This window comes from Colius striatus, chromosome 2, assembly GCF_028858725.1.
Source record: "Colius striatus isolate bColStr4 chromosome 2, bColStr4.1.hap1, whole genome shotgun sequence".
NCBI classification, from domain to species: domain Eukaryota; kingdom Metazoa; phylum Chordata; class Aves; order Coliiformes; family Coliidae; genus Colius; species Colius striatus.
Window position 1 is genome coordinate 57124503 of NC_084760.1, and position 25727 is coordinate 57150229.

At 42.2% G+C, this 25727-nt stretch overlaps 3 protein-coding genes across 13 annotated transcripts in view; all 3 read left to right on the forward strand.

Moving 5' to 3' along the window:
* The window catches only part of NCOA7 (nuclear receptor coactivator 7), a 96275-nt gene extending 92235 nt beyond the window's left edge, over positions 1 to 4040 (forward strand). For all 6 annotated transcript variants that reach the window (XM_061990622.1, XM_061990619.1, XM_061990624.1 and 3 more), the window contains 3 exons: positions 138 to 233; positions 868 to 941; positions 1816 to 4040. In XM_061990622.1, the coding sequence (XP_061846606.1) occupies positions 138 to 233; positions 868 to 941; positions 1816 to 1951 (306 nt within the window). In that variant the 3' untranslated portion in view covers positions 1952 to 4040. The remainder of the gene's footprint in view (positions 1 to 137; positions 234 to 867; positions 942 to 1815) is intronic.
* A 2184-nt stretch (positions 4041 to 6224) lies between these two features.
* Positions 6225 to 13920, forward strand: HINT3 (histidine triad nucleotide binding protein 3). Its single transcript, XM_061990636.1, has 5 exons — positions 6225 to 6398; positions 6989 to 7106; positions 8768 to 8837; positions 10218 to 10344; positions 12118 to 13920. The coding sequence occupies exons 1-5, from the start codon at positions 6261 to 6263 to the stop codon at positions 12163 to 12165; spliced, it is 501 nt and encodes a 166-aa protein (XP_061846620.1). The 5' UTR covers positions 6225 to 6260; the 3' UTR covers positions 12166 to 13920.
* Positions 13921 to 15514: 1594 nt separating this feature from the next.
* Positions 15515 to 25727, forward strand: part of TRMT11 (tRNA methyltransferase 11 homolog) — a 36258-nt gene continuing 26045 nt past the window's right edge. For 3 of the 6 annotated variants that reach the window (XM_061990632.1, XM_061990630.1, XM_061990635.1), the window contains exon 1: positions 23425 to 23514. In XM_061990632.1, the coding sequence (XP_061846616.1) occupies positions 23440 to 23514 (75 nt within the window). In that variant the 5' untranslated portion in view covers positions 23425 to 23439. Of the gene's footprint in view, positions 15586 to 16172; positions 16298 to 23424; positions 23515 to 24046; positions 24516 to 25727 lie in introns of those variants that run through there. The other 3 variants (XM_061990631.1, XM_061990634.1, XM_061990633.1) reach the window with 2 other exon arrangements.

The following is a 25727-nucleotide window of genomic DNA, read 5'->3' on the forward strand; positions in this document are numbered from 1 at the left end:
GCGCTTTACTAGTTGGTTCTTCTAACATGGCACACCAACTCAGTTGTTCTTTAAAAAATATTTTGAAGTGTTAGAGGTTTTTTTTTTGTTTGTTTCGCACCATTCTCAAAAGTAGTTTAATCATTTTACTCTGACAGATATTTGGAGCATATGCTACCCATCCCTTCAGATTTAGTGACCATTACTATGGCACTGGTGAAACATTCCTCTACACATTTAGTCCAAATTTCAAGGTAAGTGGATATTCACTTTCTCAAATAAGATTTTTGGGTTTCACTATTTATGAGATTTTTATGAAGATAGCGTATTTGAGTTTGGGAAGATGTACTGGCTGCTGATGAATGCAATTAGTCGGTTGTTGCTTCAATGCAATGCTTTAAGCAAAAGTGGCTGTAATTATCTGAAGTGCAGAGACAACTGTCTGTAATGATGAAGAGATGGTTTTAAGTGGATTGAAGGTAGAAACAGGGAGGAGTAAAGACTGTCAAAGACTCTTCTTGGAAGAATAAAGATGATACAAAGAATAAGCTATAATTTCATGTGTGCTTAGGATCACAGTGACAACAAACCAGAGATAAGAGTGCTACTGAAATGCCCCAAAATGTTCATGGCTTATGCATTTTTCAGTATTAAACATACTTTAACAGAATGCCTGTTGATTTAGAGATGCAAGCAAAATTTTAGAAAGGATTAGGATGTCTTGTTCATAGTTTAAAATATGTGCTGTTCCTTCTGTTTCTGTGTATTACCTCTTTCTGTCCCCCTTCAAGGAAAAAGATACAATAAAATAAGAGTTGGTCCTCAGTAGTTTTAGAGTACAAGAATCATCACAGTCCAAATATATTTGGGTTTTTTTCCCCACCTCAGGTATTCAAATGGAGTGGAGAAAACACCTACTTCATCAATGGAGACACCACCTCTCTGGAGCTCGGAGGTGGAGGGTGAGTGAATGTTTCCAAATTGTGTAGCGCTTTTTTTCTTTTTAAATGAGATTAGGAACAGTGGTCGTTGGAAGAAAAAGTTAATCAGTAAAATGGCTGGACTTACTTTTAGTAAACCATTTAGAGCAGATACTTTAACAATCTCATTTCTGTTACAGACCCACCACAATTTCCATTGCTTAAAGAGAGTGACTGATGTTAGGGAAGTAGGGTTTGTTGTTTTGGGTTTTTCTGGCTAGAAAAAACCCCCAGGTGTTTTGGTTAGATATGTGTCCCATTGCTGAAGAGGTTTACCACTGGAAGATAATCTCCAATGGCAGTTTTGCCATCAGTTTCTAAGGTTTTGCACATGGTTCTTATTAAATTGTCATTATTCTGTTGATACCCAGAGCAAGGATACAGGCAGTGCTTAATCAGGTCTTAGGTTTCAAAGGTCATTGGGTATGAAATCCAGAGCTAAGGCTAACGTAACTAAAGCTCACTGCAGGCTGTACCATGGGACATCTGGACATTGCTTGCATGGGGAGTGTTTAAACACTCCTTCGCCTAAACCAAAAGGGGCCATGTCCACATCCAAAGAGCTGGATGGAAGAAGGGCCCCTCATATCCGTGCCCTGGTGTTTGCCCCAGTTACTGGCTGGCAGTGTGATCAGCTGAGTGGCACAGAGGGCCCCGGGCACATGACAGTCAAGCGAGAAGACTGTTCCAAGAGCTTCTTGGCAAGCACTTTGTCAAGATTGAGCTCTTTGCGTTTGGTCTAAGAGATCCTCAGAATTACCTAGATTCCTCTGTATCACTCCTCTGGTTGGTTGTGCAGCTTCCAGTATTTTTACTGTTATATATAAGCTGAAATTTGTTGTTTATTTCCTTTCAGTGGCCAGTTTGGCCTATGGCTAGATGCAGATCTATATCACGGGAGAAGCAACGCCTGCAGCACATTCAACAATGACATCTTATCTAAGAAAGAAGATTTCATAATACAAGATGTAGAAGTATGGACATTTGAATGAAATACTGACTGCCTTAAGGACTGGATCCATTGGGCAAGTAAAGCTAACTAGAAGGTGCAGGCTGCCTCACAATGTTACACGCTTTTTCCTCAAGTTTGTACCAGAGCATGACTACGCAAAAAAAACCCAACCCGCCAAACAACCAACTCAAGAAAAACAGAGCTGGTTTTGAGAGGCAGTAAGAAACAGAACAGTAAGAGATAAGTCTGAAGTGTTTCTTACTTCCTTCTCCAACATTCTTCCATCAAAGATACGACACTTACAAAAACATTCATGGTGTAGAAGTTGAAAACTTTTTCTGTAACTGTGAAAAAGATCCTGTGGGAAAACTATAACTATCTACTACATTCCATGTGTATTTATGTTCAACGTACAAATGCTAACCAAAAATAAAAGATTACTTTACCAAAATCTACAGCATACTGTTTGCCATGGAAAAGAATCAGAAATAGGTGTATGCAGCACTTAAGGGAACATGTTTTTTAAATCTTTTTATTTATTGTTATTGTATAGCAGATCTTTTGTTTTGTAAATGTATGAACTGTGAGTTTTTTTCTTTTAATGTTTCAAATCTCAATTTGATACATAATTAACATTCACATAGGCTTCTTATGCATTGGCATTTATTCTGAATCAATTTATTTGATTTTTGAAGTTAATTTTTGTATTTTTATTTTGTAAATGAAATTTGATTTTCATTTTACCCTTAATTAGAGGGTTTATTTTCTGGCAGAAACACTTGAGTGCATAATTCTGTTTTGGATTTTTTCTGAGATGAGGGATGGTGCTTCTTATTAATTCCACTGCCACATTCCTGTTAATAGATCATTATTTTGGCAGTGCGTGGAGACACTGGGCAAACTGCCACCTGGTATAGACTGTATCAGCTTGATTGCAGCCAACAGAATTGGGACAGCATGCTCTGAGCATCTGCCCTAGTGTTATTTGATTGTTTACCAAGGACATTTCTTAGTGAGGATTGTTTTTCTGTATCACCACTAAATGATTCAAAATAAGCCACCCACTGTGCTTTTATGAGCAGTTCTCTATAAATTGAAGAATAAGTGCTTTGTTAAGGAGAAATACAATCGAGATGTAAAGAATGCTATTTCCCTAACAAGCCAGGTCATGTTAGTGTAATACTTGTTTTCTTAGTGATTATATATATGATTTCCTTCCTGAAAAAGACTTGAAGAAACAGGCTGGTTTAGGATTTAACGGGCAACTAAACATTCTTTGCTTTTGGTGAAATAATCAGATATTTCCTCCCCTGGAATGCTGAAGAGAAAAGACTTCAGGTTACAAAATGAAAATTTTGGTTAAACAGGGGGAGTGTGTCAGAGGGCTGGCTAAAGAATTCTACTGTCCCATTAAGATGCAGTTTTGTTTACACGATCCAGACCCACCAATATGAGGACTCTGTCCTGCCCCTAGATTTGAACACGTCATTGTCGTGAGAAAGGCAGGTTTTAGAAATGGTAGTGCACTTCCATGCATTGAAGCAGTACAGTCCAATTTTGGAATATTACTAACTGAGTAATACTACTCAATTTAGTTACTGCTTTTCCCTTTTTTAATAGATTAAAGAATTAAACAAAAAGAAAGCCAAGTGGTTTTCTTTCAAAAGCATTACTAAATCTTAATCCTGCACAGAAGTTTCACAGTCTAAAACCAACGCTACATACAGCAAGCCTGTAACACACTGCACGTGAGCTTTTCACGCTTCCCTTCTGTGTGGTCTGCTACAGCCATAAATAGAGTTCTTACTGGTAATGCTGTGAAATAATTTGGAAGTCTTTAACAGCGTAACGCTTTGAAGATACCAGGAATATCTAATAGTGTTTGCTCTTGTAAATGGTGACAGACCACTTAATAGTTACAAAAAAAACCCCCACCCCAAACCAACCAAGTTCAACATTTTACATACATTTCACTATTGCTACCTACAACTTACTCCATTATATTATCCTTGTCAGAGCATATCTAAACACCGTGGTCTATATTTGAAACAGTGTTGTTCAATCGGAATTCTGTGACCCTTGAAACTATGAATATTGAATATATGTAATGCAATGTTATCACAATATTTTCAATAAAGGAATTTATGCATTCAGCAACTTTTCACAGATTTTCTCTTTTATTCAGAAATTTTAGTACAATTTAAAGATGAAAGGATGCAGCTTGGGTTACAGGTTATACTGACAGATACCCATGCCTTCCCTTCAGAAAGAGAATTCCAGAAATAAAATATTTTACAAGAATGCCTAAGAAGGTGGATTTTTTTGTGTATGTGGTATGGCATCTCCTAAAATAAAGCTGTGTTTTCAGTTCACTCGAAGACAGAGTGTGACAAAGCGCTAAGAAATACCAATATACTGTTAAACAATTGACCTAGTAGCCTCAAGTTGCGCCAGGAGAGGTTTAGATTGGAGACTAGGAAGAACTTTGTGAAAAAGGAGGAGGGTTTTGTTAGGCACAGGCTGCCCAGGGATATGGTGGAGTCCCCATCTCTGGAGATATTTAAAAGACATGTAGATGAGGTGCTAAGGGATATGGTTTAGTGATGGGCTGGGCAGTGTGAGGTTAATGGTTGGACTTGATGATCATAAAGGTCTTTTATAACTGAAAGGATTCTATGATTCTGTGATTCTAACTGCTTCTCTCAGCAGTAGTGAATGACGTGTATTCCTTCATCTTTTTTGGCTAACCTTTTCCTGAAAGTCCAAAGCCTGTATTCATCATTTTTTGCATACTACCTTTTTATGTTGCTGAAGTGTTCATCGTGTATTTTTCTAAGTGTTTTTCTAAGACACACAATGTCTTAAAAATACTCGGTTCTTGGTTTTTAGTGATCTTATGGTATAAAGGCGTTCAGAAAAAATGAACTGCAGTTACACATGGAAGGAAACAATATACTGTCTGTGAACCTTGCTTTGAGTGAAATGGCAGTAAGAATTTCCATAATGTAAAGTAAAAGGAAAAGTCTGGTCACTGGTAGCTTTTCTGTCAGAGGGAGAGGACCAGCTTGTAATTGCAACATGAAACATATGTAGTTTAGTGGCACTTGGAGAATGATTTATGATTCAGGACAGCATTGAAATGCTTATTCTCTGTAAGTCTTGTAAGCACCCAGATAAGTGTGAATGTTCGTTTTGGTTCTGGTTTCAGTGCTGCAGTTTGTACACCAGATGTTTTGTAACAAGCTGGCTTGAGAGTGAAGTAAAATTCAGTTACTTTGAGAATAATCCTTGTATGTAAACTTTAAAGATTTCACCTGCCTATTTTTATCAGACAAAAAGGAGCAGGTTAGCTCATTGTAAAGGATAGTGTCACAGCTTGCATGGACTGAAAGAAATGCATTTTTTAAAAAACATCATGCTAAATGTTGCATCTCATTTACCTCTTTAAACACTGGGGCCTGTTATCTGTGGCATGAGTGCTTTTATGCCATTTGGGCCACACAAAGAAGGTGAACGTTGAAATTCTGTGGTCAAGGATTCTGCAGCTCAGCAACTCTGGTCTAACGAAAAGTGCAAGGAATTGAAAATACAAATTATCAAGAAAACATTTTTAGAAACTGAATGTTAACTACTACATGATGTTAGCTTTGAAAGCAGCTGATATGATGAGGGTGGTGAAACTGGGAATGAGATGCCTGAAGAGGCAGTAGATGCCCCCTTCTTGGAAACATTGAAAGTCATGTTGGATGGAGCTCAGAGCAACTTGATCTAATTGGGAGGTGTGCCTGTTTGTTGCAGTGGGGATTGATCTTTGGCCTTTAAAGGTCACTTCCAGCCTAAACTATTGCTGTGAATTGAGGTCAGATTGCATTACCTTAATTTTATTCCTTTTTTTTTTTTTTCCTTAGTAAAAGCTTGTGGTGAGCAGACACGGTGTTGTTACCGGTGCTTCAGGGATGAGGTACAGCATGCGCCTGGGGCTGTGCTTCCACCCACTGTGGCAATGTAGTATTTCATTTGAGCCTGCCCTTCCCAGGAGTGAGGCTCAGACGGGGTACTCTCCAACCGCAGCTCCGTAACAGTTAATTAAAGCCCGCGGGGGGGTTTTAGCGGGGAGGAGGGTCCGTCCCTTGCAGAGGAGCACCGGCGGGAACGCGGAGCTTCCCGCGCCCTGCGGCGCGGAGCCGGGCGGCGCGCTGACGTGTCCGCCTGAGGGCGGCCTCCGGGTCGCGCTCCGCCATTGGCGCTCGCTGCGGGAGAGAGAGGCCACGCCCCGCCCCCGCCCGCACGCGCTGCCGCCAGGCGCCGGCAGGGGGCGCGCGGGGCGGCCGGCGGCGGCGCCAGAGACCATGGCGGGGGAGGAGGCCGAGGTCGCCCGCGCCGCCGACAAGGAGCGAGAAGCCGCGGACGGCGGGTACGACGGCAAGTGCGTGTTCTGCAGGATCGCCCGCCGCGAGGAGCCGGGCACGGCGCTCTTCCCATGCCAGGTGCGTGAGGGGTGCCCCGGCCGCGCTGTCCCGCACGCGCAGCGAGGCCGGGCGGGTGCGAGCCCTGGCCGGGGTGAGGGCTGCCGTGAGGGTGCCGGGGCCTGCGGCGCGGACCGGGCTCCGGAGGGCAGCGGGGTGCCGAGGGGTGGGCGCGGGGGTGACAGAGCAAACCCAGCAGCCGTGCGTGTGCCCGCTGGCTCAGGCGGGGCCTGCGCCGGCTGCCGGCGAGGGGTGGTGCTTGGAAAGGCTTGTAGTGGGTTTGTGGAGTCTGCGGGGTCCTCGGCCCTGTCGTGGAGATGGGAGTGAGGCATCGTTGCCAGCCTTAATAGCAGACCTTGCTACCCTTAAGCGCTGGCACAACAGCTAAAACCTTAAAGCTGCAGAATCTGGACAGCAGAAGGTCAAATGAGGACACAAATCTAGCTTACAAGTCTTTCTGTAGGCTGGCCCCAAAAGTCTTAAGATTTTTTCGAGCTGGTTGATCCAAATAGGACATTAAGTATCATAAGGGTATGGGTAAGATGGACTTTGTTACCTACTCTTTGCTAATATATTAATTTAAGTCAATTTATGCTTGCTTCATTTTTTAGTATGAAGACCTTGTTTGCTTTAGAGATATCAGACCTGGTGCCCCCCACCACTATCTGGTGGTGCCAGTGGAGCACATGGGAAACTGCAAAACACTGAAGAGGGAGCACATACCCATAGGTAAGGCTGGAAACGTGTGCTTAACCAAAAGGAAAATAACTTTGCTCAGCCTTAAATGGTGTGTTGACAAGTAAATTAGGCCTTTGAGCACCATTTGGTGGAACACATTTTTTTTCCGCAATTCTAGAAAAGCATTGCAGTGTGCACAAAATGTCATTTGTTTTCCTGGAGTGTAGGTGCCTTTGCACTTTGTTGGAAATGCAGCTTTATTTTTAAAGCATTTATGTGGTGCTTCATTGAGTTTTCTTAGATACGTGATCAGGGGACTGGAACATCTTTCATATGAGGAAAGGCTGCGGGAACTGGGGCTGTTTAGTCTAGAAAAGAGGAGACTGAGGGCAGATCTTATTGATATTTACAAATATCTAAATGGTGGGTGTCAGGAAGTTAGGACATCCCTTTTTTTATGGTATCTAGCAACAGGATAAGGAGTAATGGGATGAAGCTGGAACACAAAAAGTTCCACTTAAACACAAGAAAAGCTATTTTACTGTGAGGATGATGGAGCAGTGGCACAGGCTGCCCAGGCAGGGTGTGGAGTCTTGGAGGTCTTCAAGACCTGCCTGGACATGTTCCTGTGTGACCCAATCGAGGTGGACCTGCTTTTGCCAGGGAGTTTGAACTAGATGATCTCTAAAGGTCCCTTCCAACCCCTACCATTCTGTGATTCTATGATACGCAATTTTAAATGATATGTCTTATGTAGTAAGGGCTGTATTGTCTTTCAGGGGAAAAGGAGGTGAGAGAAGAAAGAGGGAAATGATGTTCCAATAAACTTCAGTAATTTTTGTAAAAGATGCAGGGATTCTAAAATAGTGAAGTTATGATTTATTGTTGATAGGCTTTTTTGTTTTCTCTTAATAAAACATTGTTCTGGCATTTCTTCCACAAGAAATGACCTAGCTAACTGTGTTGAGTAACTGAATAAACTATAGCCACACATGCAAGAAGAGATACCACCTTAGGGAAATTTACAAGTGATGCAATAAAAGAGTTACAGTTGCATGTTGCAAATACCGCATCACTGTATTTATCTTCTAAACATAGTTTTCCCCAGAAACAAGTTTTTACTGTGTTTGGCTTCAAGATAATTCCTTATACTGTTGCCTTCAGATTTTGTGTTAGGGTTACTTCTTTCCTCAGTGACACAGCAATGAAACTTTGTCCTAGTAATAAGTAGAAACTGACTCTTGTGTTCTATTTTAATTTGTGCAGCATCTCTGAAACTTCCTTTGGCCAGTCTGCACAAGACCTAGAGATCAAAGTCCTGTACCTGTGTAGAGATATAACACTGGGATTAGTGTAAACATCATAATGCTGACCCGTCAGTCATTTGTTAGAGTTTTTTATAACGGTCTGGTGATAGCATAGCCATGGCCAAAGTTCTCGGGATAATACCACACTTAAAAGCATCATTAGTGTGGAAATTTGCCACAGTTGGCAATTTTCATGTTGGTCATTGCACAAGACTGTCTTGACAATCTTTGTTCCATTACAGGTAGCTACAGTATTTATATTTTGAAACACCCGTGTTTGTGATCTCTGCATAATCAGTTTGTGGAAGTCGGTGTTCTGAAGAATACCTTTTTTTGATTCTTTGATGATGTACAATGTGTGAAATACTACTTAAACATTAAATGAAATGTCTTTGTGTTTAATAGTGAAGAGGATGATGGAAGTTGGCAAAGCTGTTCTCCAGAGAAACAATTTTAGTGATTTGAATGACATACGGTATGTAATGGAAACCTTCTGTGTTTATTGAATATGGTTTTTGCTTTTCTGAACGCTATTTTAGAGATGGTAGCAACAACTAGTGTGTGAGTTTTTTGAAGAAATTTGGTCTGCATTCACTCATCGCATGACTTCCCAAGTAGAATGTGCTGCATTGAGTTATAAACTTCTTTTTTCTGATGAATTTCCAGCACAGATTGTGTTCAGGCTCTGAGATCCTTTCTAGACCACATATTGGGACAAGAAGGGCACTTCAAACAGCTAAAAGGCTGCTATTTAATTATGTGCAGAAAATACACTCTAAATCCTAGATTCCAAAAGAGTGGTAAACTTGGTCTGAATCAAGTGGGCACTGTGTTGTGTTCCAGTCACACCTACTTTTCAGCGCTAGTAGTCACACCTACTAGATTTCAGTGCTATGTAGCTTAAGCCAATGTCTTTGGGAGGCAAAGTTTATTGTACCATAATTGAAACAGTGTTGAGTGGGTTGAGGGAGGTTCTCCTCCCCCTCTATTCTGCCCTGGTGAGGCCTTATCTGGAGTCCTGTGTCCAGTTCTGGGCTTCTCAGCTCAAGAGGGACAGGGAACTTCTGGAGAGAGTCCAGTGCAGGGCTACCAAGATGATCACGGGACTGGAGCACCTTCCTTATGAGGAAAGGCTGCAGGATCTGGGACTGTTCAGTCTGGAGAAGAGACTGAGGGGGGATCTTATTAATGCTTACAAGTATTTAAAAAGTGTATGTCAAGGGGATGGGGTAAGACTTTTTTCAGTAGTGTCCAGTGATGGGATTAGGGGTAATGGACAAAAGTTGGAACACAAAAAGTTCCACTTAAGGAAAAACTTCTTTCCTGTGAGGGAGCCCTGGCACACGCTGCCCAGGGAGGATGTGGAGTCTCCTTCTCTCGAGGCTTTCAAAACCCACTTGGACACATTCCTGAGTGACCTGATCTAGGTGGACCTGCGTGAGCAGGAGAGTTGGACTTAGATGGTCTTTACAGGTCCCTTCCAACCACTACCATTCTGTGAGTATAGGGAACTGGGCCTTCAAGATTAAAACAAGTAGAAGTATTCATCTGGTGACAGTTGGCTTCCCAGCCAAAATCTAGATGTGGTACGTTTAAGATACATTTCATGTTTTAAACCCTCCTCTGTAAAAAAATGCATCTTCAATAAAGAGATGTGAAGGAGGACAGTAACCTTTTGAAAAGGTTCGTGAGAGCATAAGGAAAGGAAGAGGTGTATTTTTGTTCCTGCCTTTTACATACAAGAAAAATGTGATGAGTTGTTAAATCAGTTGATTGTGTTAAATAACTTGCAGTGTTCCACTTCTTCCTCAATTAACATCACTACTGGTTTTTTACTTGTTTTCCTTTTCTGAAGAATGGGTTTTCACTGGCCCCCGTTCTGCACAATATCTCATTTGCATCTTCACGTCCTGGCCCCAGCCAGCCAGTTGGGCTTCTTATCCAGACTCGTGTACAGAATCAATTCCTACTGGTTTATCACGGTAAGTGTAATGCAGATGAGCTTTTTGGTGGGTTTTCAACTGGAAGCTGAAGATGTGATGTCTAACATTTTAACCATGTCCATAAATTCTTTCAGCAATTATTTTTTACATTACTGTAATTGGTAATTATGTGTATTTTGCATTAACTGTCTGGGAAAATATACTGGTAAAACCCTCCATATTTATGCTTATTAAGGGGAGAGGAGTGCCAATAACATCAACAGCAAACGGTAGAGTAGTTCTGGATCTAATATATAACTCAGGTTATTGTGATGTGCTTCTGAGGACTCTTTGAAAGTATTTGTTCTTTGGTTTCAAAGGATATACTCAAGTGTGATGGCCTGTATTGTTCACACTCTGGTTCATCTAATTTATCTGAAAAACATATCTGCCTAATGATTGCTTGTGTTGTTTCCTGGGGTTTTTCTTATCATCTTTGGGCTAAAATAAGTGCCTACTTTTTGTACAAAAAACAGTCTTTGTGCTGATTTATGTCAGTAGAGATAAGCAGTGAGACTGAACTGGCACTGACTAAATCACTGAAAAATATCTCTCTAGAGGGCTAAAGCTCACTGCTTTGATGCAGCAGAGAACCTGTCCTTGCAATTAGATACTGAAAGATACTGAATCTCATCTAAAAAATATAGACAGCCTTTTACAGAGAAGACACTTGTCACAGCAGTACCTCGCTGGAGATCTCACCTAGCTCAAAAAAAACAGACATGTCTCTAATATATTGTAGAGCATGACACAGATATTTGGTCCTCAAATAAGTGCAGCTATGTGGTTTCACATGCTTACTATCTTGGATTAGCTCAGAGACATCTCCACCAAATGTAGTTATCCAATATGGATGCACTCTAAAAGATACTTTGCCCTGTTGTCCAATTGGAAAATTTTCTTGAATTGGTTTTGGTTTGTTTTTTTTTAATTATCATGACTTTCATGTGATACTTGTTTAAGAACACAAACCAAGATTCAGATAACTTCAGTTCCTTTATCTAGCGTTATTTGCAACTAAACTGCAAGAGCTACTGAAGTCCTGTGAAGTCGTTCCTACCCTAAGTAGTTTTTCACCTTTTAACGTGGTTCCTTTGGAGGTCTTAATAAAACCTCAGGCACTAGTTCAAATTAATTAATCAGGATTGCCAATAAAAAGGGCTGACAGTAAACCCATTTTTTTTCAGAAGTGCCTATGTTCATCCAATTTAGCTTGGTAGAGCAACATTGGCAAACTTCTTTCTGCTCTGAGCCTTCCTGAGGACTGTGTGGGCTGGTGCTGGTATACACACAAAGTACAGCTGTCCCAGGTATGCCTTAGAAAAAGTAGGTGTGAGGGTATGTCTCGTGACATGATCCATGTATGTGAATGTATTCCATCCCTCAGCAACACATGTGCCTGGTGTGCAGATGCTGGGTGACAAGAGGCTACAACACGCTCTTCTACAGCATCTCCTAGAGAATTCCAGGTCTCATAGCTTGGTTGTTCTGAGCACTGCTGTTTTCTGAGGTCTTTAAAACCACACTGCTGTATCTGCTCTTTATTTGTCCAAACATCCTCTGGCTTTCATAGGTTGTGTTTCCTTTTCTGATCACCTAATGGGACTTGGATGGAAACTGCGCAAAAGAGTCTGCTGTTGAAAACAACCATTGAATTCTGCCTCTGTTGTATGCTTTGTAAAAAGGAAAAGTAAATGCCTCATCAGTGTCACTCACTGGAATTTTCAGGAAGGTCCACGGTGTGGTTAATGTATTGCTTTCTCTCTTTCATAGGCTGAGCAACTGATTGAGCGACTGCAAGCTGAAAATGCTGCCAGCTGAAAGCACTCTCTTAGCCTTCTGTTGCTAGTCAGTTTGTTCTTTGAACTCTGATTTAAGGGTGCACAGTTTGACATTGCCAATAATACACCAGGATAAAAAAAGCCTTAGTTCCTTATGAGGAAATCCACATAGAATTTGTAGCTGCCAACCCAGTTCTCCCATTTGGATATTTGAGTCTGCATACCTCTCTGACAATGAGGCAATGTACTTCAGTTCTAAATTTATGTTTGTGTGCGTATACATACATAATCCACACAGAGAGATATGCACACACGCGGAGAACTTTTCCTAGTAGAAGGCAGGCTGTAGCAGCAGAATGTATACCAACTAAAGCAACAGGTTACTACTAACAGCACAGACTGGGTACCAAAGGGAATGTCTGTTGCAGAATCAAGCTTTTATTTAAAAGATCTGCATTGTTCTGGAATTCAAACATTTATGTTTCCATCTGTATTTGTGTAATATGATACTTACGCCTACTTATTAGTAGGTACGTTGCTGAAAGTACACTACTAATTTTCTGGTGCTAAATTACTTAATATATTCACCCATCTTACTTGCATGACAATGACATAGTAAATAATACAATAGGTGCCCAAGATGTGATAATGAGATATATATAGAGAGAGAGAGAATATACTTTAAATGTGTGTGTCGGTGTTTGTGTGTTGGACTTTTGAAATTTGTTTCCCTCTTACGTGCACAATATTTTAAGTTAGTTACTGTCTGTTTAAAAAGGCTGAAGAGTTCAGAGGAATTGATTTAATATACTGCTCTTTGGCACAGTGGTAGGAAAGAAAATCCAAATTTTTATATGGTTCTGATACTGTCCTCACTGGACGTCCCCTGGAGATTACTAATGCCGTGGCTAAATTTGATTTAAAAATGAAGTCATGAGAGCAACGTGTCTTTAGTGCAGCGAGTATGTGGCAGGCTTGCATAACAGCAATCTGATTTGGATTTGGGAGAGCAGGGACTCAGCCCAAAACTGGCAGATGTTGGGTTGCATTAAGGAACCTGCTGAGCATTTGCCTTTGCCGTATGACACTAGTCAGTGATGGTAGCATTCTGTTTTTCAGTACCATATTAAGGCAGGCTGTTTGAGAAGTTAAAGCTCCAGAACACGCGGAGTAGATTTTCTTTCTTTGCAGAGCATGTCTCGTGGTGCTGAACTAACCAAGTGTCCTTGGCTGCGGCATTTAGGTGCAGCTGAGGTGGTGGTGGTCTGTTGCACCCACAAGCTTCTTGAACGTCATTTTCTCAGTGTTTTCCACTGATCCAGCACCTTTTGCCTTAGTGGTACAATGTATTGTAATATTCTTACGGAAAACTACATATAGTACTTCAGAAAGTTCACACCCTATTGAAGAACAATGTTTTCTACCCAGAAGAGTTTACGCCTCCCTTTTCTGTAAGAGCTTGTCCCTGATGTCTTCTTGTTCTTATTAGTGGGGGCCCACAGCCCTTTAGGGTTTTAATTTATAACATTAGGTAGGAAGAATGTGAATTAAAGCCACTGAACTGTGCCTACTGTGCAATAGATAGATAGATAAGGAGGTTTGAAATGGCACCTAGCTTTATGAAATATTATCTGTACATGAAGATCTTTTGAGAGTTAATACTGTGTATGTGTTCCAATTTGTAATTAATTTATGTAACGGTACTTAAAGTGTGATGTGTAACATTTAAAATACCAACATGAACTGTTGTCAAAAAGGATTAATAAGCAGAATAAAAGCTAAACTTGGAATGATCTTCCAGTGCAGTGGAATAGTTGACCGTGGGGGTTGACCATGGATGATAGGCCTTTGCTCACTCTTCACCCCTGACCCCAGCAGTCAAAGACAGTTTAATAAATAAAAGAGGAAGAAAAACCCAAGGTATGTGATCCAGAAGTAATCACTTCTGACCTTGGATAAGGCCAGTAGCAATGTCAACCCCCCACCTTTTACTCCCAAAAAACCCAACAACTCAAAACCGAAGTCTCTTCAGCTTTTCTTGCTGAGCATGTGTTATCTGTCATGGTATGTGCCAGCTGTGCAGGTTGTGCCTGTCGTGGTTAAACCTTACCACCTTTCTGCCCACTGGAGGGGCAGAGCAGGAAGAACAGAAGGGCTCAAGACTGTGAGCATTGCTCAGCACCTGCCAGAACACTGGTGTGTTGCTAGCACCATTGCAGGCACAAACCCAAACCACAGCACCTTAACAGGCTGCTCCAAAGAAAATTATCTCCCTTGCAGCCAGAGCCGGTACGTGGTCAAATGTGCACAGAAGCACAAAGGTCAGCTTTTATATCATATGTGAGAAGGATCCCACTAATGACAGTGAGACTAGAAAGGTTAAAATCAGGATACAATGTAGCTCCCAGCCTTTTGCCGATGAGCAAGATGGGGAATTCAACTTGTCCCCAACAGCAGCAGATGGGCCTCAAACCAGCTCACACAACAAAACATCAGACAGAGCCATGTTAATTACAGAGATGAATGCTCTGTATCTCATTAGTGATTTTCAGCCTAGAACCGTGTTCCATTTTCCTTCCATATTGACAAACATTCTCGGACTTGGCAGATAATTTTTTTAATTAGGTGAAGAAATATTTTTCTGAGCAGCACATCCTCATGCTTTGAACATGCTCCACAATTATGGGCTAGCCCCTGAAAGAGGCAAGGGGCAGACACCGCTAACTATGCAACCCTCTTCTACAACAGCATTAAATAATTATTTAAAACTTCCAAAGTCATCTGCAGACCTTTTGAGTGATCAAAGATCAGCAAAATACTCTTGGAGAGTGAACTCAGCAGCTCCTCCTCTCTAAGAGCCTGCAGAAGAAAAAGTTGCTTAGCCACTGCCCCTGGCTCTGTTGTTCTTTGATCTAGTATTAGCAGCCCTGAGAAAAGCTGCTTTTTTTGTTTAGGAATGACAAAGTTGTAATTGTACTCTTTCGCTCGATTGTTTTACATAAAATCCTGACCTAATGCAAACCCAGAAAAGAACGCTTTATCTCAAAGCTTTTGTGCTGCCCCCTCTGAAAAATGAGTTACATAACCTTGTTGGGTTTTGACTAAGGGCAGCATTTTCAATGTGATTAAATTGGTAATAGTTCCTCAAGCTATTCTGAAGTCTGAAGTTTGAGCAAACCAGTGAAAATCGTATTTGAAACTTGAGAAACATAGAAGCAATAAAATACTGCATAGAAACTCACTGTCAGTTCAAACTGATGTGCAACATTTATTGAAGTGCTAGAAGTGCTTTCAGTGCTTGACAAGACAAAGCACAGAGAGTCCCTGTGCAATGTACTGTCCAAACCAGATGCAGAATTTGAGGGCTTCAAGAGGAAGAAGAGGAAAGACAACTGAGGGAGTTTGCCACAAAGAAGTGAAGCCGAGGAGAGATCTGAAGAGCTGAAAGTTACTTGTTAGGGTGAGAACATCTTTTACAAGGTCACAGTTTACTTAATGCTCCAAATAATCTGCAATACTAAAAAACCTCATGTGCTACAATTTTTGTTATAATAATTTAATAAATTCTGTTCCATTTACTCTGCTGGGAGCCTGTGGCAAAAAAAAAAAAAAATGCTGGTTGCAAAGTTTCTGTTGCTGGAATCACGAGACTGGATTTGTCAAACCATGTACTGACCCAGTTTGACAGCTTGGTGTTTGTACTCACAGATCACAGAATTGTAGGGGTTGGAAGGGACCTCTAGAGATTATCCAGTCCAAGCCCCCTGCTAAAACAGGTCAACCTAGGTCAGGTGGAACAGGAACACATCCAGGTGGGTTTTGAAAACCTCAAGAGGAGACTCCACACCCTTCCTGGGCAGCCTGTGCCAGGGCTCCCTCACCCTTACAGTGAAGTAGTTTTTCCTTATGTGGAACTTTTGGTGTTCCAGCTTGTGCTCATTACCCTTTGTCCTGTCACTTGAGACAACAGAAAAAAAGTGCTGCCCCACCCTCTTGACATACATCTTTTAAATACTTGGGTTAATGAGACTTCTCATTCTTCTCCAGACTGAATAGCCTCAGATCCCACAGTGTTTCTTCATAAGAAAGATGCTCCAGTCCCTTGATCATCTTTGTGGGGACATAGGAAGAGTTCAGTCACTCTTCAGAGAATGCTCATCTAATGCTGTCAGGTAGGAAATTTGGCCCCATAATGTTTGTTTGTTTGTTTGTTTTAAAATTCCATCCTTCTATAAATAATCTTTTTTGTAACAATCTTTGATTTTATTCAAAATGGCATGAGTGGTACTGTGCCAGGCTTTTGGAAAAACAAAACCATCCACTGGAGCCCAAAGACTAACATGAGCTTCCTAGGAAGGTTAAGCAGATGGGGTGGTGGACATAGGCATAGCCTGTCAAACTGCAGAAGAGAAGTTTATGGTGAGCTGCCCCCATGCTTTGCTTTTTTGCAATGCTACCAGAAAAGACAGAAAAAAAATAGATCATCCACAAGCCTTTATGCACTGATTTTTGGAGTAAAGGACCTTCCTTGAACATAGGAGGATCAGGCAGAAAGAAGTGAATCCATAAAGCTGGAACATACCTATTGAGAAGTCCTCCAAGGTTAGAAAGCTGTTCTGCAGTGAGGTGCCAGACACAGTGAGAAAACAATTGTACCAAACTGACCAGCCAAACAAAGGAGAAGAGTTACCCCATGCACAACAGAAGTGAAGACCTATCTCATAGCAGAGTTAGGTTTGGCACGTGCCTCACATTGCTACAACACTGCCTCTGAAATACACAGGGATGTGTAATAAGAGATGCTGATAAACAATTTCCACCAAGGAATTGTGTAGTCAGACTGGGTGCCAAGCCAAGAACACATCTTATTTTTATGTGAAGGGGACCAGGCAGCTTCCAGTGCCTTCCCCTTGGTTAAATATTGGTCTGTACACCTAGAGTCAGCCCTGACCTAAGCTTTACTTAGTTGCTTACAAAGTGGGTAACACCATTTCATTAGGGTTTGTTCTTCTGTTACGATCAGAGGTGTGCTTAAAGCTCTTGTAGATGTGCTCAAGTGATATTTAAACCAACCAGCTGCAAGAGTGCAGCAGAGGCCATGTAAGCATCTAACACTAACTACTTACATGGCAGTGGAGGCCTTGATTCCTGACATTTAACTATTCGAGACAGCCTTAATTAAGAACTAATAAGTTTACATAAGCTAGACTTGCATCTTAGGCTTCTCAGGTTACACACTACCTCAACTGTAGGTCTTTTAATGTATTATTTATACAGTATCTAGTAATGCATTATATTAACCATCCTGTTAGGCAGCTGGTGACACCTGAAGTGCCTGATAACTTTCCCACAAGCTGTGAACTAATGCTACAGCAGAACTGACTGGATTTCAAAATCGTTAGAATGAAACAAACTGCATTCCACAGCTGTATTATAAAAAGCTTCATTTGTTTTGAAATCAAATGTGTGTACAAGCATTAACTAATGGGAGCTGAAATGCACTGTGGTTTGCTGGAGTCAGCTGGGTAAGAAACGCTTTTCCAGAAGAACAAAGTACTTCAAACGTGCTAAGGTCACAAATTGTATGTCCTGTTTTTAGCTGCAAGACAAATTTGTTTAGAAAGAAGGAACGGGTTTGAAAACTGAGGGAACATGCACCAGCAGTGCTTGGTGCAGCACATATTCCCTCGTTTTCAACGTGGTAAAATTATGTGGTGATTAAAACTCACCCTTTGTTTCTGCATCCGTGTTCTACCTGCACCTGACTCCTCTGTCACCCCGATACACTTTTGTCAGTACTTCATTTTTTTCCCTTTTTTCTATTCTCATTGTCTTCTCACTAGGAAAAGGAGTCACAGGGATAATGAAACCCATATTTTATTTGCTCAGTCAAAAAGCTTATTTTGATGCAAATCCTCATTGGATGAAAATATTAAAACCTCATTCTTTTAATTTTCTTAAAAGAACCCATTCCTTTCTAAAATCATCTATCACTTTTATCAAGTTCATAATTCATATTAAATTTCAACATCTTTTTGAGGCAAGAGAATATCCTTAAAAGACCTGTCAAGTAGAGTGTAGTTAACACCACATAAAAGCTTATTTCCACTGGTAAAAAAATTTGTAAATGAGTTTGTATTTCTAATCACACAGGTTTTTTTGTGAGATCTCTTGTAAATACAGCTCCTGAATATTTTTAATATTATTACAACTATTGTATGTAACCAATCCTTTGGGTTTTTTTAAAAAAAGAAAGAAAAACACAGATAAAAGTTCCTCTTCTTCTGGAAGAATCATGGAGGAAATTGTTATCAGTTGTCTTTCAGTCTCAAACTAGCTGATCATTTTTTCTCTCAGTTTCTGAAAGGACAGCTCAGCCTTGGATAAATGGGGTATGGGAGTGTACCACTACACTTTTATTTATGCATTTGGCACGATAGGATCTCTGTGTTCCTCCTCTTGTAAACAACATTGCTACATTTTAGTACAAGAAGATGCCTTCCCCCCCTGGCCAAAAATGCATAATGCCCCAATATACAGTTTCTGTCATCATTAACACTGTTATGTGTTGGCACCATATTTTCTATGAAGGGATATATATGCCTGAATTCACCCAAGAGGCTACTGAACTTCTCAGGTATGACATAGCATTAGAAGAAAATGGTGTGAGATACAGAGGAAAAAGAACATGAGACACAGAGGTCTGGTGAAGATACGGTGATAAAAGTAAACTTTTAAATACCAGGACTAGTGCAGCTCTACAAAATACATGCCAGATGCAACTAAGTTGGGAAACATCAAACATCCTTGCTGTGATATTTCTGTAAATTTGGGAATTTTCACATACTTCATGAAAACAGCTTTCATTTATTCAGTTTCCCCATGTGAAAATAACCTAAAGTTTGTGTATAAACCAGGCTCTTTTTTAAAAAGAAGTATATGAATTCCCATAAAAGTTTTCAGTTCCATGTTTTACCAATTCGAATCCCCCAGACAGCGAGTATTTCACAACCTACAAGAATTGGCGTAGTGTGGTAGCAAGTTAGTAATTTATACTTTTCAGTAACCTAAAGCAGTAAGCCAGCAGAGTTATTGGAAGAACCTGGATATACTTGGTAGTGGATGATAATAAAGAAAGGACAGTCCAAAGGCAGCATGATGGATTAGCTCGTTGTCCAAATCCCTATAATTTTTACATCCTTCTCGACTGCTTTCTCTCTTGCTTATGTCCCAGCAAGTAGCCAAGTTGAAATGCTGTAATGAAAACCTCTTTCAAGATGGTATCTAGCGATGTTTTTCCAAATGGAACCACACAGCAGAATTCACTGGATGACAAAGCCTTATTCTAGTAAAGTGATGACCACATCATCATCTTTTCCTTGCCAAAGCATTTCACCTTCAAAATCAACCAGACCATGTTTTCTGGCTCTTAACAAGATTCCCACTACTTTATTGGAAATAGTCACATATGTTTCAAACAGTTGCCCGAATGTCACACTCACGTGTCCATCTTCTCTCACCTCTCCAGTGCTTCTAATGATCAAGCAGAGCTCTTCCACTTCCTTACCCACGTGTGAGTGAGCATCTTTCCCTCTCTGCTCTGTCCGAGACCCTTCGGGGGGTCTCCCGTAGGTAGGATCTCCTCTGTGAGCGCTCACTGGTTTAGATGCATGCCTGTGGTCATTGCTGAATGGGTTCTTTCTCTGATACTCAATGTGATCCTCTGCCCAGGTCTGCCAACTTTTCCTCAAGTCACCCACCGCGCTGGTGGCTTTAGCACTCTGCCCTTTATCTTCTTCCATTTCTTGAAAACTTTTTATGGTGCTCAAGCAGGAAACGAATGGACGATCGGTTTTAACTGGTTCTTGGGAGCACTGTCAGCTGTGAAGGAAAAAGAATAAATAAGCCTGGTAAATTCTGGAAGAGTTTTGTCCGAGTAAGAGGCAAGGCTGCTAAAAAAGACATTAAATATCTGGAGATTTTGTTAAGTCCGCTCATAATTCTCCAGCAATGAAGAAAGCAGAAGTGATTCAGCTGGAATTCAGAAAGCTGTTTTGTAACACTGGGTAGTCCAGGCGATGCTGACAAGGTGACACAGCCACACCACTGGTCCCCACAGTTACCATTCGTACCCCACAGCCTCAGTGTGACCCAAACCTAGTGCAGTACTTACTTTTCAGACAAGGAAGAACTTTATCCTCACACTTGGTCGCCCCTGCAGGCTTCCCAAATCTGATGCAGTGCTGGTTGACCTGTTCAGCACAGGCTTACTGACAGGGAGAGAGAGCAAACCATTCCTACCAGAAGCAGTGCACCAACCCATGCACAGGGGTGGGAATTCTTTCTCCTGCCTGCACTCTGATTAAAGGTGGACAAACCCACACTGTGCTGACGCAGTCCTCACACACTGTGCAAGTTATTGTACACAGAAAACATTACCTGGAGCCAAAACGCCGACAAATGGTGGGTGCAGGGGGATTTTCCTCGTTGGGCACTGAAGAGAGAAGCACATATCCAGTTATGGAGCACAGCATCGTTTGCAACACCCTATTTAGCAAAGAATGCAAAACCAGAATAGACAGTTCTCCCTTAAAAGGCTGTACTGCACAGCGTGTCTGCCAGCTGAACTACAGGCAGGCTGCAGGAAAGGGAGCTTGCACTCAGAACTGAAACTGCCCAGCCCCTCTGGGCACACAGGCTGCCCAGCACCTAAGAAATTACATGTACTTAGGCTATGGACTGTGCAGTATATAACTATTTTGATGAATTAGGGACAGACTTTTATATACCCTTAGAGATCTGACTGTGTTATAACCATTTGCTCTACCCTATCCCATCCCTTGGACAAGATCCTGTGACCTACTCTAGGTGGTCCTGCTCTGGCAGAGGGGTTGGACTAGATGATCTTTCAAGGTCTCTTCCAGCCCTTAAGATTCTGTGATCTGTTGGTATGCACAAACTAGAGTTTCCATATAGTGTGTTGGTACTTTTCCTGCCAGACATGTGGAGGTAAAACAGAGGATTCGTGCTGGCTTTTCTATGGGGAAATGGATAAAAATGCAAATTCTGAGCAATTTAATAAATGAATTACAGGTTAGACATTTCTATATTTTAACATCATTGGTTTGGGTTTGGTTTTTTTTTTTTTTGTTTTGGTTTGGTTTTTTTTAGTAAGGTTTCATGGGTATTTGCCCAGATATACATGTTCATGCTGCTGCATGGCAGCTGGGTGCCCCAGCAGATTGTGCAAATCAGTCAAAAAACACTTGTGTTGCTTTTGGGTCTAGGAGAGCACATGGGCAAGCACATGGCAACACAACAGCCTCAAAAGACAGACGAGAAAGATAAACAGCAGCACACATTAAATAATGGCTTTTCATTCCCACTCTGACTTCTAAATTGAAGCTCATGATCATCATGTGATCCTGCTGTTATATTGAGAGAGGAGGGTGGTTCAGTCTAGCTTCTTGGATAAATTTCAATTTGAGTAATTACACTTTGCATACTTAAAATTCCCCCGAAGGCTAAAAAGAATTGTTCTTCTTTTCCTTCCCTAAGGTAGTTAAATAATATTGTCAATGTAAAAATGACTCCCCAAACCCACACTAACAGACGTCTCAACTCTCCTCAGATGCGGGATGGGACTGTATGTTAAGTTTACAATCACAGCACTTGAAAGGCACTTTGTTTTTATGTAAGGATCAAATACTCTGTAAGTCTTGTTTATTAATATACATACACTTTCTAACTATGCTGACCAACATATAGAGACTGACAGTGATTTCGCATGCATCCTCAAGTCAAAAGCAGGAAAAAAATAAGGCTTTAGTTAAATTCTTCTGTAGAAAACAGTATCACTGGAAAATGGAGGCATTCACCTTCTGATGACAGACAGCAATGCTCTGCAGATAAAGTAACGCAGATAAATTAAGAGCCAGTCTCAGTGAGATTAAGCTTAAACAATAATACCAATAACCCCTCTAAAGGAGTTTCTAAAATGGAAATTATACAGCTAAGAAATTTAAAGTGAGATACACTGAGGGTGGAGGAAAAAAAACAAAGCAGACTTCTTCCATTAAATTTGTTTCAGCAATCCCAAGACTTTGTAAGCAATCTCAGAGTCACGGGATTTGTCAACAGTTCAGCAATATGTTTATTGCTGGGTCTCAGCACTCAACTGCTTGATCCACATCTACCCATTTCCATTTTTTTCCAGGAAAGTTCACCTTTAGAACTGTTTTGATGTCCATTGTCAGTTCTAAAGCTTCATAGCAAACCCCAGTTTTTATTACTGCAGGAAGAGAAATCTGGAGAAGCTGCAGGGTAAGATTATGGAGATGCAAAAGAACACAGCCTGAACAGTGCTTGCAGGTCATGAACACAATCTTAGCCATCTAGAAAAAAAAGCTGTCCAAAAATCAGCACAAAAAATACAGAACATGAGTTCAGAGCTGAGCTGGCCTGGTCCTAATAACAGGCTTATCACAATCTGGATAAACTGAACCTTTCAGCTCAACATAACAGGGAGATCAGTGAGTATGGGATTATAGAGTGTAAATGCTAAAGTAAAACACAATATGTGCTGCAATATAAAAAAACCAAAACTTCCCCCCCTTTGTTGGGTGATCACAACTGTCCCCCTTTCCTGGGGTTGTCTTTCCCATCTCTATCTGCTCCTACACCCACGTTGCCGGCGCTGACCTCGTTCTCACGGAAAAAATGAACCAACTCCTTCGGCGCCTGTTAATTGTTAATGATGCTTAACGCCCAGCCGCACCGATGCCAGCAAGGGGAGGCTGCTGCCGGTGGAAGGAGAGATGGCACAGCCCAAAACAGCCGGGTGCCCCTGCTCCGGGCCCTCCCGGAGGGAGTCTTTCAATCGCACGACCCGATCAACAAAACCCCGCTAAGCATCCGTCACCCGTACACCTATGTTTACTTATTTATAAATCATACACAGGTACTACAGTGTAACACCCACGGCGCGCATTCTAAAATACGCAAAGTGTATGTTAAACTCCAAAGGATGACAAGATAAGTCACGGCAATTAACACAGAGCGCGAGCAGTGCTCTGTGCCCGGGCCGGCGGCGGCTCCCTTGGCGACACCGCCGCGGGCGACGCTCCGGCCCCGCACGGGGCGCAGGGGGAGTGCGGCTGCGTCTTGTCACACCCCGCTTACCGGTACCCGCGGCGCTGCCGAGGCGGGCTCGCGGGCCCCTCCCGCCGCCTCCGCCCCTCTCGCTCCCGCTCCCGCCGCGGCGCTGGGCCCGCCCGTCCGCGCATGCGGCCCGGGAACGTGGGGGGGCCCGGACATGGCGCGGGCGGGTCCGGCGCTCCCGCGGTACCTGCTGCTGCTGGCACAGGAGCATCTTGAGTTCCGCCTGCCGGTGAGCACCCCGCGGGGCTGGGGCCGGGGCCGGGGCCGGGGCCGGGGCCGGGACGCGGGAGAGGCGAAGCGCCCTGGAAGCGAGCGCCCTGGGGCAGCGTGGCCTCGGGGTTGCGCGGGAGACGGCGTGGCCCTGGCAGGGCTTGGAGAACCCGTGGCTGCCGCAGGCTCTTAATTAGCAGCTCCCTCCTCCTCTGGTCAGCGGCTCCTGGGCGAGGGGCTACCGCTTTCTCTCTCGGCCTTGCCGCGGGCGTAGGCTTCCGCCACTGGCCACCGCGGAGACCTTCTTCGTGTGGGCTTTAGTAAGGCATCGCTTTCCTTCCCGTTTTCGAGAGCCCTCGGAGCTAGAAGAGGTTGCCGGTAAAATGCCTGGGGCTTCAGATAAGAAATGGACGCTGGGAGGGGAAAAATTAGGCTTGCAGAAAATGTTTAATGACTTTTTAGTTTGTTTCAACTATGTAGCTACTCCCACCGGTAAGGGAAAGAAATGGTTGGTGCTGTCTTGGCGACACACGAGGTCCTCTCTGTCCCAGGTGTTTGTGACCCCGTGTAAGGCAGGAAGGTATGGATATCTTCATTTTCTGGAGGAAGACTTGAGGAGGAGCAAGGATGGAGCTTCTTTGAAGCCTTAGCACCTGGCTCTTGAATCAGAAGAAGACAGAGGACTCCAAGGCCTTGGCAAGCGTCCTGGTCACCAGCCTCCCTCCTCCACACCGCATCAGTGGCACTGAGGACTTTTTGATTCTGAGCGTTGGTTTGCACGCAGTCAGAAGGTTTTGTGCCACGCTGCCCAAGGCAGGGTCAGAGAGTAGAATCACTTCTGCAGTGGGACTGCAGCGTGTCTGTTGTGGGAGCCCACAAGTCCTGTCTCATGTGCTGCAGGTTGCTTGTTATTGGCACATTTATGCCAACTGGTTGCAAAATTTGGGGTGCAGAGTTTTTTTCCTGTCACTAAGTTTATTTCAATAAGTAATAGTCCCACGGATCAAACGGAAATGAATTGTAAGTTACCTGAAGCTTCTTTGTGTACTTTATGAGTCTTTGGCAAATGTCTAGTTTAACGTTCATTCAGTTGCTGTGTTTTTAAGAAAACTCTCTTGTTTTTAAATTTAGCTTGTGATTATTTTTCCCCCTTTGATAACTTGCAAAGGTATTACACACTGTAAGAAATATTCATATGCTAAGTGCTTTTCTAGGCACTATTTTGAAAAGCTGATAATATGTTATCCCAGGTAGTATGTTATTGTGTAGAATTGTGCTGAAATGCAGTTATTTTGTTAAAATTGGTGAGCCATCGTTACACATGCTTTCAAGTATTTGATGTGTATCGCATCATTTACTTTCTTTGATTTCACTCAAGCTTACTTTTATGCGTTGATTTTTGTGGTCCAAAAAAGAAGATCTATGTAATGTAGAAGGTTTTTCTTTTTTTCACCAAGGTTGTAGTTGCACTTGGTTGATACAGCTGCTGAAGGAAGCGGTTCCGTTTCCCTCTGGTGACTGCACAGGCACGTCTTTGTGATGAGCTGCATTAGAATCATAGAAAGTTAGGGATTGGAAGGGATCTTTAGCGATCTTCTAGTCTGACCTAATTTGTCTGGAAACGAAATAAGCAAGGACAGATTTTTCAGCCAGATGAACTGTCTGATTTCCATCTCTACCACGCCTGCATAGGGGATATAGAGGACTGCTTTTCTCGTGGTAGTGGTGCTGGGTCAAACCTGAAGGTGTTTGTTGAAGTCTCTAGTTAAAGTGTCTGTAGAAGAAACAGTTTTTCATGTTTCTTAGTCAATGAGAAACTGTGCTGTGTAGTCAGAGATCTCTCTGGTTAGGTCAGATACTGAGAAGGTAGCATCAAGCATGCTGTTTTCCAGCATATAGGAAATCTCTAATGGATAGATAGATGCGTGTCAAATATTTTCTTACCAATATCTTCAAGCACATAGTGCTTGGTAGTGTTCCAGTGCTTCAGTGTCTTTGCACTTGGAAGGGTCTTCCCAACCTCTCATCCAGAGCAGTGCTCTTTTGGTGTGAACCCAGTGCTCTTGTGTCCTCTGTAGTAAACAAAAAAAACCAGATTATTACCTCCTTTTACCTTCAGCATATTTAGAGGTTTAGTTTCTCTCCAAGACTTTCCTCACAGACTGTGTGTTCTCCACTTCCCATTCTTGTCACTTTCCTGTGGATAGATTAATATTACTGGTAGTGTGGAGA